At 42.9% G+C, this 12,708-nt stretch overlaps 3 protein-coding genes and 2 pseudogenes across 3 annotated transcripts; 2 read left to right on the top strand and 3 right to left on the bottom strand.

Moving 5' to 3' along the window:
* Positions 1-17: 17 nt before the first annotated feature.
* Positions 18-1,158, top strand: LOC117190338 (annotated as a pseudogene).
* On the bottom strand, positions 1,081-7,390 carry LOC117191632 (THO complex subunit 5-like). The gene is made up of 6 exons (XM_033396445.1): positions 7,285-7,390; positions 2,446-3,140; positions 2,272-2,384; positions 2,120-2,207; positions 1,513-2,049; positions 1,081-1,453 (listed from the first exon to the last, which is right to left on the bottom strand). Exons 1-6 carry the CDS (start codon positions 7,388-7,390, stop codon positions 1,211-1,213), a joined length of 1,782 nt encoding a protein of 593 aa, XP_033252336.1. The 3' UTR covers positions 1,081-1,210.
* Positions 5,484-7,019, bottom strand: LOC117190356. The gene is made up of 2 exons (XM_033395435.1): positions 6,241-7,019; positions 5,484-6,176 (listed from the first exon to the last, which is right to left on the bottom strand). Exon 2 carries the CDS (start codon positions 6,107-6,109, stop codon positions 5,492-5,494), a length of 618 nt encoding a protein of 205 aa, XP_033251326.1. The 5' UTR covers positions 6,110-6,176; positions 6,241-7,019; the 3' UTR covers positions 5,484-5,491.
* Positions 7,391-9,669: 2,279 nt separating the features above from the next.
* On the top strand, positions 9,670-10,271 carry LOC117191631 (uncharacterized protein C6orf136 homolog). Its single transcript, XM_033396444.1, has 2 exons — positions 9,670-9,918; positions 10,002-10,271. The coding sequence occupies exons 1-2, from the start codon at positions 9,670-9,672 to the stop codon at positions 10,269-10,271; spliced, it is 519 nt and encodes a 172-aa protein (XP_033252335.1).
* Positions 10,272-10,371: 100 nt separating this feature from the next.
* LOC117190323 lies at positions 10,372-12,589 on the bottom strand (annotated as a pseudogene).
* Positions 12,590-12,708: the final 119 nt, after the last annotated feature.

Raw genomic sequence — 12,708 nt, 5'->3', positions numbered from 1 at the left:
TCAGAAAGTTCCGTTGAGATATCCCAAAAAAACTATCACATCACCTCACACTTTTATTGTACAAAATATTTATATCGATATACATATGACCATATGATTTTTCGATTCCAAATAAACTTGGTTACAACACGAGCACGTCTAAAAAAGATTAAAAACCCCACAATTTAAACGCTGAGTAAAACCAGATGAAGAATTTGAACGTGATATTTGAACGGCAGAGTGACGCTTAAAAGGAAGAAACATTTAACATATTACGGGAAATACAGTTACCCAGAGTCCGGTAAATTCGTCAATGGTCCTTGTCAAAATGATGCGAAATTTTGGAATTTTATCAATGAGAAAGAGCAATTTGATAAGCTTGTGGGGCTCCAAAGAACAGGCGTGGGCTTCCACAATGCGATTATACTCCTTGCACAGGATCATATAACTACAATTGGCTAAAATGTGAAGGTAGTAGCGTAATGCAACCGAAACGAAGTTTTCACGAAAACAGTAATGTACAAACATCCGCCAAAGAGAAGGAAAATGTTCGAAGGCCTGAAGATCTGGAGCGAGCCTACGAAGTTCTGCGAACCACGCTTCCCAAACTCTTTGTTGAACCGCTGAACTATTCCTACATATACAGCCCAAACCTTATATTTCAGAACAATATTACCGGCAAGCACACAGTCGGTCTATACCACTTTGTTAAGCAAATTGCCATTCTTCGAACTGTGGGTCACCTAAAGTACGCCTACGTTAAGTTTGAGGTTCTTAAAATTGCAAAGCATCCCGACGATTACACCGTGCGCATAAGGTGGCGCGTGAGGGGCATATCCGGCCTGAAGGTGATGTTCCAGTTCTGGATATACAAGGTGTGGCAATTGAAGGAAGTACTGAAGGATCAGGAGGCATGGTACGATGGATTTTCCATATGCTACTTGGGAGAAAGCGGTCTAATAGAAAAACACGTTGTTGATAAAGTTATGCCGGATGAGAGTCGAGAGTCTGTTGAAAATGCCTCTGCAATCACCCTGCCAACCGAGTCCCTGGCAGCGACAGCATCTCAGAAACTAAGCTGTCAATAAAACTGTAGCTAGATTTAAATGTTACTTATTTATTGCATTATTGCAATTATGCATTACATAATAAACAGCAACTGTGAAGATGTTTAGTAACTGCTTTTGATTTTTTTTTACAAAACCATATTCTTATATTTGTTTTTAGGTCCTTATTGTTTGAATGCGTGTACGGAACCCTTTTTTATGTATTTATATGGACGCAATCGGCATCGTTTTGCAAATGCACTTATATAAGGCTTTTCCTTGGTGTATTCTATAGTCGTCTGCATTGAGCCTGCTGTCTCCAGAAAGATGTCAAAACTATAAATAGTTCGGAAAAGCTGAGCGTACAGAATACGATAATTTGCATCCAGCTGTTGGGGTTGCAATGAGTTGGTCCAGTACTCCATCATCTACAAAATGGTATCAAAATAAGCTTATATATAACGCATGGAAGTCTGAACAAACTAACCTTGATAGCTGCATTATTCTGCGATGTACGGCGACCGTTCCAATGCACACTCAATATCCAGAGTGTCATTTCCAATGGATAATTACTCGGTATTCGAATGAAACACTCCATTTTGGCAGAGCCACGAAAAATCACAGCACGATAGGAATTGTATTTTATGCCCTTATCATCCGGAGAAATGTTTAGTACGTCTGAATTTTGGGCTAGGAATTCCTCGAGAGTGATCGCCGTCCACTGCACTAGGCTGCAAGACAAGGCCGCAGGATAGACATTTTCTTTTAGTGCATACAAATCGATGTCCTTGTTAGTCAGACCACGTATTTGCTGACTTAGATTTAACCAAGAGTTCCAGCGCCGTGTAATGCGAGCTATGGTCTCCCGCATGCTTTTATTCAAGTTCTGCTCATGCTTATACAACATCGAGCTGTTGACTGTTGGTATAGAGCATATACTTTGTAACCAACAGTATGCTTTTCCAAAGTCCCTAGACTCCAGATATTGTATACATTCCTCTGGTGTCAGATCCTTATTCTGTAACTAACGCAAATATATAATTTTATGATTCATAGATATATATAGGAAAATTAGAGCTTGTTGCTTGTCTTACATCATATTGAATACCGGGTATAGGTATTTCATTACCCAAATCGTTTGCAAACAAATGCCGAAGGAGATGCTGAACGAAATTAGTATCCCTAAAAACATGAAAATGTTTTAAAATATAGTTGCTGCTAAAGCAATTCACTCGCTAAAACTTACCCCTGATGGTTTGTATTATTGGAAATGCTCAATTGGGGCCATGCTGTCGCACATTTAATTTGTTCGAAATAGCGAATAATCAACACCAGTTGAATCGAGCCAGCAGAGCCAAGCTAGAGACCGTTCAAACGTTAAGGTATTTTTCTATAGTCGTATGTTTTGGTTTAATCTTACCGTGATGCAAATGTGCAGAGGATGAGGACTTAATTCTTTGTTCAAAGGATTTTCCTCAGGCTTTCCCGACAATTCAATGTCCCTTTCAGAGTAGTCGCGCCTTGCTTTTGGGTTTTGCTTTAGGTTTGTCAACTCCTGCATCTGAGCTTCACTTTCATATCCTACCACTTCAACATTGAATGATGGCTCATCGCTCGCACGTTGAAGGCATTGCAGGTTGATGAATAATATATAAAGAGGCTTGGGCAGATATTTGGGCACAGCACTAAGCTTCCATTCAACATCAAGAGAAAGCTGCAGTGCATCATGCAGCGGTTTCGTAGAACTCTTTAGGGTGCGTAGAGCTGGCGCGAATGAAACGTACCTATTATGTTGTTTAAGATTCTCTTGTTGCAGCTCCTTTTTGGAGTTCTTCAATGAGCTTTTCTGTTCATCCAGGTCTTTCCTTAAACGCAGTTCACACTCTAAGCGCTGCAAATGCTTGTAGTGCTCCGATTCTGGTTTCACTTTACTATCTTCAATTCCCGGCAATTTGGTAAAATACTCAGTGTCTGAGAGCAGGACCAACTTGGAGTCACGACTCTGGAATTTCTCGCAACGCACGATGTCCTTTTTCAAGTGGCTCACTTCGTACAGAAGATTTTGCAATTGCAACCGACTTATGTCCACTTTACATTTTTCCAAGTGTAAGTTAGGTTAGGTTAGGTTAGGTAGAGACGGCCGCCAAGCTCGCTCGGAGCCCAGCACACTTAGGCCGGTTTCGGCCCGTTGTGATACCGCTTGGGATCATTCCCTCCCTGCAGATGAGACTTCATGTCAACAGTTGTCCCATCCAGATGCCCTTATAAAGTTGACGATCTTTCTGGGACATAGCGTGGACATCTCCGAGATGTCGTTCAGAAAGGCAGAGCCCAAGTGATGCAGCCTCCTTCTGCTGAGAGCTGGACAGGAACAGAACAGGTGTTCCACTGTTTCCTCCTCGTCCTTGCCTACTAGCCAAAGTCCTGTGAGATAACGTATGACTGCGCTGCACCTTTCCCTGCCTAGTTTGCAGAGCTCTGAGGTGCGCTTCTTATCTATGGTCGGCCATGTTTGCCGAGCTGTGCGACAACGTGGCCCTATTTGCCACTTGTTGTCTATCAGTCGCGTGTACTGCTCCTTTATGATGAGCTTGCAGGTGGCCATAGGCATACAAATATCCTCCTTATCTTGGAGAAGGGGGGTTGTAGTGCCAGATCTGGCCAGCTCGTCCGCTATGCAGTTGCCCTCGATATCCCGGTGGCCCGGGACCCATATAAGGCTGATAGCAAACTGCTGAGCCATCTCGTGAAGAGAACTGCGGCACTTCGCCACAGTAGCCGAGTTCGAGGAGATCGCGTTAAGTGATCTGATCGCAGCTTGCCTGTCGCTGTAGATGTTTAGATTGGTTGCCGTGGTGGTAACCGTGTGAAGGCAGTACAGAGCCTCCCTGATTGCTGTAACTTCCGCTTGGAAGACGCTACAGTGATCCGGAAGCCTGAAAGATTGCCTTATGTTAAGTTGTTCAGAGTAGATTCCTCCTCCAACCCTGCCGTCCAGTTTTGAGCCATCCGTGAAGATGCTTATGGCCCCGTCTGTGCCGGGGAGTCCCTCGAGCCAATTTTCTCTATGAGGGATGATTATGCTGAATGGAGTCTCCGTGTGCTCCATTGGAACTTGATAGTCCGTTCTTGCTGGGACCATGTTGTTTTTATTTAGTATAGATGAGTGACCTATGTTCTGGGGTACCCATTGTTCAGAGTCCCTAAGACGTATTGCTGCCATTTCTGCCCGCTCCTTTCCTGCAAAGTCAAGGCTCTGAAGGCATAACATGGCGTTTAGCGCATCATTTGGTGTAGTTCGAAGAGCTCCACTGATGCAGAGGGCGGCTGTTCGCTGAACCTTGCCCAGCTGATTGGTGATTGTCCTTTTTGTTAGGGCAGGCCACCAGACAGTAACTCCGTAGAGTATTATAGGTCTGACTATTGCCAGATATATCCATCGGACTATGCTTGGGTTCATGCCCCACTTTAGGCCGATAGCTTTTTTGCAAGTATAGAGTGCTGTCGTTGCCTTCCTCACTCTATCCTTGACATTCAGGTTCCAGCTAAGCTTTTTGTCAATTACCAACCCTAAGTAACTGGCACTGTCGCTGAAGGAGAGCCTGTATCCGTTTAGTGTTGGGGGGTTGAGGGGCGGGACCTTGTATTTTTTTGTGAATAACACGAGTTCCGTTTTCGAGGGATTTAGTCCCAATCCGCGCGATTCTGTCCATTCGGACAATCGAGCAAGCTTTGCGGTCATTAGGTCGCATAGTGTTTGGGGGTATTTCCCCGCAAAGATAATTGCAACGTCATCCGCGTATGCCACTACTTTACAGCCCCCCTCTTCCAGGTCGCATAGAATCTTATTGACTGCAATGTTCCATAGAAGAGGAGACAGAACTCCCCCTTGCGGGGTTCCTCTGTTGACATACCTTGACTGGGTGGACGATCCCACCGATGATGTCACCGTCCTGCGTATGAGCAATTGATCAATGAACATCACCAAGTGACGGTCCACCCCCAGGTCAGTCAGGGCTTCTGTAATGGCGCCCGGTGTGACGTTGTTGAAGGCTCCCTCGATATCGAGAAAAGCTATTAGTGAGTATTCTTTGAGATGCAGGGATTTTTCTACACTCGAGATCACTTCGTGAAGTGCCGTTTCCGTGGATTTTCCTTTCCGGTAGGCATGCTGCGCATGGTACCGTAATGGTAACCCGGTAAGTCTCTCAAAGGTTTTGAGTAGGAAAGACGATAAACTGATTGGTCTAAAGTCTTTCGGGGTTGAGTGTGAGGCTTTGCCTGCTTTAGGGATGAAAACTATCCTAGCCTTAAGCCACGCTTGCGGTATTGTACATACCGCCAGTATCTTCCTGAAGATACTATGTAGCCAGTTGATGGCCGTCTCCCCGGCCTTCTGAAGTTGGGCCGGGATACCTGGTCCGGGCCTGGCGATTTAAACGGGTTGAAGCTGTTTACTGCCCAACTTATGTTCCGTTTTGTAAGGACGGATGGGTGTCTAGTTGCTTAGACCACCAGGGCGGTTTCTTTTTCCCCCTTGGTCTGGTAGAAGGGCATGCTGCCTTGAAGGCTTTGTTGCACGCATCCGTAAACCTGTTTACAAGACGGTTTAGGTTGTCTTCAGTGTTCGGGCAATTAGGGGCGTTAGGAGGGAGTAGCTCCTCCAGGGTTGTGTTATATTTTTCCCAGTTGGCTTTTCTGGGGTTGATATAGTCGGTTGGTTTGGGAATATCGAAGGATAATATCGTCTCGATATACCTGTCGTCCGAGAAGGAGTGGTCTCCTAGGACTCTCCAGCTCTTGATTGTGTCCAGCAGTTTGCTTGACACTAGCGTGAGGTCAATGACCTCCTGCCGATTTTTAATTATAAATGTGGGGTCGTTACCCCGATTGCATATGAATAAATTTGAGTTCAGGATGAAGCTGAACAGTGACTCACCCCTTACATTCGTGTCCGTGCTCCCCCATTGGGTGTGGTGGGCGTTGGCATCGCAACCTATAAGTAGGTCTTTGTCCGTCCTTTCGCTGTCGCTGGCTATTTTGCGAACAAGGTCGTTCGGAGGATCATCGTCCTCGTGGGCCATATAGGACGCCACCAGCCTGAGATGATTCCCTTTTAGTTCTAGGCTTACCGCCGTGTTATCGCCATCGCTATAATTATGGAGCAGAAAGATATTTAGGTGCTTTCTAGCAAGTATGCAGGTACGGATTTTACCTTCATTTTGGGATACAATGATCTTGTATTCCCTCGTCCCCAATCCACAGACCTTGCCTCCTACCACCCAAGGCTCCTGGATCAGGACTACGTCGGCTCTGCTTGCGTCTAGGCGGAGTATGAGAGCAGCCGATGCTGCTTTACTGTGGTGGAGATTTATTTGAAGGATCCTTAGGACCATCTTCAAGATTCTCCACCACCGTGATGACCGCGTCCGAGTCATCTGAGACTCTCTCTCGGCACATTGACTCAAAGTCGAGCATCAGCTCTGTCTCTGAGGAGACAGCGATCTCCGCAGCGACATCCTGCACGTCTGGGTTGACGACAGGAAGCGCCGCGGCCGCCGCGTCCGATTTGTAGACCTTGATGGTGACCGAGCTGAAGCCGAAGTTTAGCTCTCCTTTTGCTGCCTCTATCGGGGCCAGCGACTCTTTATTGAGAACGAGTCGGCCCTTGTGTCGTCTCAACCTTGGCTACCTTCCAATCTGAGCTTGGTAGTCCTGGGTTGCATCTCTGCAGCATCTTGAGGATGCCTTCTGGCTCCTTAAAGGTAGCCGGCACCCAAATTCTGGCCCTCGGTCTGCTGGGCACCTCGCTCCAGTCGACTGCGACGAGTTTCGCACCAGCATAGACCTCGCCGACCTGCGCTACCGCCGCTTTATAAAGCTTTACAGAGCGCTCGTCTTCGCAGGCAATTATCTTAACATTGCCCTGGAACCACCCCATGTCCTTGCAGACTGGCGGAGGTCCAGGGTCTTTGTGGGATGTGGGATGTGGGTAGGTATTGTGTATGGATGGGAGTGTGTGAGCTACTTATTGAGGCGGCACCACAAGCGCATCGTCAGTGCTGCTACCTAGCTAACACCCGCTGGCTGTCCGGGACTGCTTATTTCGGTACTCTCCCGTGAGGGATGCCCGCTTATTCGCAGCTGACCTACCGAGGTAGGCCGTTCGCTATCCGCAACCCGCGACCCGTCCGGTGACCACAGCTAGGCCCCCTTTGAGCTACCTCACGAGCTCATCAGACCAGAAAGTGTAAGTTATCCCGTCCAGACTTTATTTTCTGTTTAACTTCTCGATTTGCATGCTTTAATGAAACAAATTTCAATGCCGCCGCAGTTCGCAATGTGTCTGAGTTCTGCCCCTGCATACAAAAATAATGAAAATAAGGAACCAACGACTTTGCAGCTTGTTAACACTTACGCTCTTTTTTTACTTTTAATATTTCCCCGATGATATCTTCCAGCTGCTGAAACTGCGTATTTAAAATAGCCTCCATTTCACTTAATAATACATATATTTATTCGGAAGCTAAACAAAAGTGTGCCGCGGATTTATTGTTAAAATATAATGTCCGACCATCAGAAATATACCCAAATATACCATAGATATACCGACGAATTCAAGTTCTATTGTACTATTCCCCGTTTTTGATATTCCGTCGAATATTACTAGCTAGGTAGATCTCTCAGTCCTGCCCACATAAATTTATCCAATAAATTAATCAATTTTCTACTTGACTGGTTTGTTTTAAATACTTTTTCCAACAACAATATAGCGTCTCGTTATGATGAAAAAACGAATTTAGCCCACTTAAGCCCCCTCTATTTAAATAGTTCACCTTCTTCAGGTAAATGGCAGAAAATATTAACGATTGTAAATTCTTCTTGTAGATTCAGGCCATCTTTCATCTGAAATTAAAAATAACAACGCTAACTTTCACCTGAACTGCGCTAAAATGATTAAAATTTCATTATTTTCGGCCCCTTGGCTTATAATAGGTTAATTGTTCTCCGTCAAGGATTCGAAACAATATTTTCGATTTTGATATTCCGTCGAATATTACTAGCTATTAATTTTATTAAAAATAAGAATACAGACTCGTACCTAGTGAATGATATTCACAACATAATTAACCAATCAGACATTCAGAAACTTGACATTCTATGGGTCCCTGGTCACAAGGGTGTGGCCATCAACGAAAAGACTGACATGGCAGCAAAGGCTGCTACAAGTGAGGGGTTTACAATAAATATAAAATACAGCTACAAGGAGGCTCAAAGAGAAATTAGGAACTTTTTAGTATACAAATGGAATGAGGACTACAGGACGAAGTGTAGGACGAAGGGATCCAGCCTCATAGACATATTTCCAGACATACCCAGTAAACCCTGGCATTTTTCTCTTAAGTGGAATGCTAAAAGCATCAAGACCATTAACAGACTTATGACGGGACACACATACGACAAAGTCTTCCTACACAGAATCAAAGCAATTGACTCAAATATCTGAGAAACGTGAAATGTAACTGAATATGCCGAACACCTGATCTTCGATTGCCAAAGATATGCCGGGCTCAGAAGGAAATTCAAAATCTTTAAATATTATAACAATTTACATCAATTATTAATCAAAAAAGAGCCGCTACATCTCAGAGAGCTGGCAATCTTCATCAAAACTGCTGACTTAAACTTTTGACCCATTTTTTCTTCATCATGTTATAAAGTAATTTCAGTTTATTTTCTAAAACAGTTAAGTAATTTTCCTCTTTTTTTTATATACCGACCTGTCAAACTCGCCAAACTACATCACCAGTATCTGATCAATGTGGCTACAGTGCTACGATAAAAATTCCGATCACCCTTGAGATGATTTAAAACCAAAAAAAAACGAGGGGGAACGTTGTGATTTGAAAAATCTAGGTATTTCTGGTCGACATGAATTTTCTTTGGATCTATTTTTGTTAGCTATTACTCTACCACAACTGGGTGGAACGTTTTGGCACAAATAGTTCAACAGCTTTTCGACTGGTGCGACAATAATTTAGACTAGAGTGGTCTTGAAGTATAGTCGCATACGGGAAATATCACATAAAAATATGGATACTTATTTCCATTATCCAACTATGATTCTAACGACGTTGGATCACTGAAACTACAAAAAAATAGTGTAAACTGTCTCCCAGTTCAGAAAGTTCCGTTGAGATATCCCAAAAAAACTATCACATCACCTCACACTTTTATTGTACAAAATATTTATATCGATATACATATGACCATATGATTTTTCGATTCCAAATAAACTTGGTTACAACACGAGCACGTCTAAAAAAGATTAAAAACCCCACAATTTAAACGCTGAGTAAAACCAGATGAAGAATTTGAACGTGATATTTGAACGGCAGAGAGACGCTTAAAAGGAAGAAAGATTTAACATATTACGGGAAATACAGTTACCCAGAGTCCGGTAAATTCGTCAATGGTCCTTGTCAAAATGATGCGAAATTTTGGAATTTTATCAATGAGAAAGAGCAATTTGATAAGCTTGTGGGGCTCCAAAGAACAGGCGTGGGCTTCCACAATGCGATTATACTCTCCTTGCACAGGATCATATAACTACAATTGGCTAAAATGTGAAGGTAGTAGCGTAATGCAACCGAAACGAAGTTTTCACGAAAACAGTAATGTACAAACATCCGCCAAAGAGAAGGAAAATGTTCGAAAGCCTGAAGATCTGGAGCGAGCCTACGAAGTTCTGCGAACCACGCTTCCCAAACTCTTTGTTGAACCGCTGAACTATTCCATATACAGCCCAAACCTTATATTTCAGAACAATATTACCGGCAAGCACACAGTCGGTCTATACCACTTTGTTAAGCAAATTGCCATTCTTCGAACTGTGGGTTACCTAAAGTACGCCTACGTTAAGTTTGAGGTTATTAAAATTACAAAGCATCCCGACGATTACACCGTGCGCATAAGGTAGCGCCTGGGGGCATATCCGGCCTGAAGGTGATGTTCCAGTTCTGGAAATACAAGGTGTGGCAATTGAAGGAAGTACTGAAGGATCAGGAGGCATGGTACGATGGATTTTCCATATGCTACTTGGGAGAAAGCGGTCTAATAGAAAAACACGTTGTTGATAAAGTTATGCCGGATGAGAGTCGAGAGTCTGTTGAAAATGCCTCTGCAATCACCCTGCCAACCGAGTCCCTGGCAGCGACAGCATCTCAGAAACTAAGCTGTCAATAAAACTGTAGCTAGATTTAAATGTTACTTATTTATTGCATTATTGCAATTATGCATTACATAATAAACAGCAACTGTGAAGATGTTTAGTAACTGCTTTTGATTTTTTTTTACAAAACCATATTCTTATATTTGTTTTTAGGTCCTTATTGTTTGAATGCGTGTACGGAACCCTTTTTTATGTATTTATATGGACGCAATCGGACTCGTTTTGCAAATGCACTTATATAAGGCTTTTCCTTGGTGTATTCTATAGTCGTCTGCATTGAGCCTTCTGTCTCCAGAAAGATGTCAAAACTATAAATAGTTCGGAAAAGCTGAGCGTACAGAATAAGATAATTTGCATCCTGCTGTTGGGCTTGCAATGAGTTGGTCCAGTACTCCATCATCTACAAAATGGTATCAAAATAAGCTTATATATAACGCATGGAAGTCTGAACAAACTAACCTTGATAGCTGCATTATTCTGCGATGTACGGCGACCGTTCCAATGCACACTCAATATCCAGAGTGGCATTTCCAATGGATAATTACTCGGTATTCGAATGAAACACTCCATTTTGGCAGAGCCACGAACAATCACAGCACGATAGGAATTGTATGTTATGCCCTTATCATCCGGAGAAATGTTTAGTACGTCTGAATTTTGGGCTAGGAATTCCTCGAGAGTGATCGCCGTCCACTGCACTAGGCTGCAAGACAAGGCCGCAGGATAGACATTTTCTTTTAGTGCATACAAATCGAGTTCCTTGTTAGTCAGACCACGTATTTGCTGACTTAGATTTAACCAAGAGTTCCAGCGCCGTGTAATGCGAGCTATGGTCTCCCGCATGCTTTTATTCAAGTTCAGCTCATGCTTATACAACATCGAGCTGTTGACTGTTGGTATAGAGCATATACTTTGTAACCAACAGTATGATTTTCCAAAGTCCTTAGACTCCAGATATTGTATACATTCCTCTGGTGTCAGATCCTTATTCTGTAACTAACGCAAATATATAATTTTATGATTCATAGATATATATAGGAAAATTATAGCTTGTTGCTTGTCTTACATCGTATTGAATACCGGGTATAGGTATTTCATTACCCAAATCGTTTGCAAACAAATGCCGAAGGAGATGCTGAACGAAATTAGTATCCCTAAAAACATGAAAATGTTTTAAAATATAGTTGCTGCTAAAGCAATTCACTCGCTAAAACTTACCCTTGATGGTTTGTATTATTGGAAATGCTCAATTGGGGCCATGCTGTCGCACATTTAATTTGTTCGAAATAGCGAATAATCAACACCAGTTGAATCGAGCCAGCAGAGCCAAGCTAGAGACCGTTCAAACGTTAAGGTATTTTTCTATAGTCGTATGTTTTGGTTTAATCTTACCGTGATGCGAATGTGCAGAGGATGAGGACTTAATTCTTTGTTCAAAGGATTTTCCTCAGGCTTTCCCGACAATTCAATGTCCCTTTCAGAGTAGTCGCGCCTTGCTTTTGGGTTTTGCTTTAGGTTTGTCAACTCCTGCATCTGAGCTTCACTTTTATATCCTACCACTTCAACATTGAATGATGGCTCATCGCTCGCACGTTGAAGGCATTGCAGGTTGATGAATAATATATAAAGAGGCTTGGGCAGATATTTGACCACAGCACTAAGCTTCCATTCAACATCAAGAGAAAGCTGCAGTGCATCATGCAGCGGTTTCGTAGCACTCTTTAGGGTGCGTAGAGCTGGCGCGAATGAAACGTACCTATTATGTTGTTTAAGATTCTCTTGTTGCAGCTCCTTTTTGGAGTTCTTCAATGAGCTTTTCTGTTCATCCAGGTCTTTCCTTAAACGCAGTTCACACTCTAAGCGCTGCAAATGCTTGTAGTGCTCCGATTCTGGTTTCACTTAACTATCTTCAATTCCCGGCAATTTGGTAAAATACTCAGTGTCTGAGAGCAGGATCAACTTGGAGTCACGACTCTGGAATTTCTCGCCACGCACGATGTCCTTTTTCAAGTGGCTCACTTCGTACAGAAGATTTTGCAATTGCAACCGACTTATGTCCACTTTACATTTTTCCAAGTGTAAGTTATCCCGTCCAGACTTTATTTTCTGTTTAACTTCTCGATTTGCATGCTTTAATGCAACAAATTTCAATGCCGCCGCAGTTCGCAATGTGTCTGAGTTCTGCCCCTGCATACAAAAATAATGAAAATAACCAACGACTTTGCAGCTTGTTAACACTTACGCTTTTTTTTACTTTTAATATTTCCCCGATGATATCTTCCAGCTGCTGAAGCTGCGTATTTAAAATAGCCTCCATTTCACTTAATAATATATTTATTCGGAAGCTAAACAAAAGTGTGCCGCGGATTTATTGTTAAAATATAATGTCCGACCATCAGAAATATACCCAAATATACCATAGATATACCGACGAATTCAAGTTCTATTGTA

Source organism: Drosophila miranda, assembly GCF_003369915.1.
Source record: "Drosophila miranda strain MSH22 chromosome Y unlocalized genomic scaffold, D.miranda_PacBio2.1 Contig_Y1_pilon, whole genome shotgun sequence".
Taxonomy (NCBI): Eukaryota; Metazoa; Arthropoda; class Insecta; order Diptera; family Drosophilidae; genus Drosophila; species Drosophila miranda.
This window is presented reverse-complemented; position numbering and strand designations above follow the sequence as displayed.

What these genes read in the sequence shown, in the direction of transcription:
- LOC117191632 (XM_033396445.1), bottom strand. Translation starts at nt 7,390, where the DNA reads ATGCAGGGGCAGAACTCAGACACATTGCGAACTGCGGCGGCATTGAAA. An exon ending in GAAAATAAAGTCTGGACGGG is followed by an intron (nt 3,141 to 7,284) that starts ATAACTTACACT and finishes ACCTAACCTAAC; the next exon opens with CTAACTTACACTTGGAAAAA. An exon ending in TACCCGGTATTCAATATGAT is followed by an intron (nt 2,050 to 2,119) that starts GTAAGACAAGCA and finishes TATTTGCGTTAG; the next exon opens with TTACAGAATAAGGATCTGAC.
- LOC117190356 (XM_033395435.1), bottom strand. Translation starts at nt 6,109, where the DNA reads ATGGCCCACGAGGACGATGATCCTCCGAACGACCTTGTTCGCAAAATA.
- LOC117191631 (XM_033396444.1), top strand. Translation starts at nt 9,670, where the DNA reads ATGCAACCGAAACGAAGTTTTCACGAAAACAGTAATGTACAAACATCC. An exon ending in AAATTGCCATTCTTCGAACT is followed by an intron (nt 9,919 to 10,001) that starts GTGGGTTACCTA and finishes CGTGCGCATAAG; the next exon opens with GTAGCGCCTGGGGGCATATC.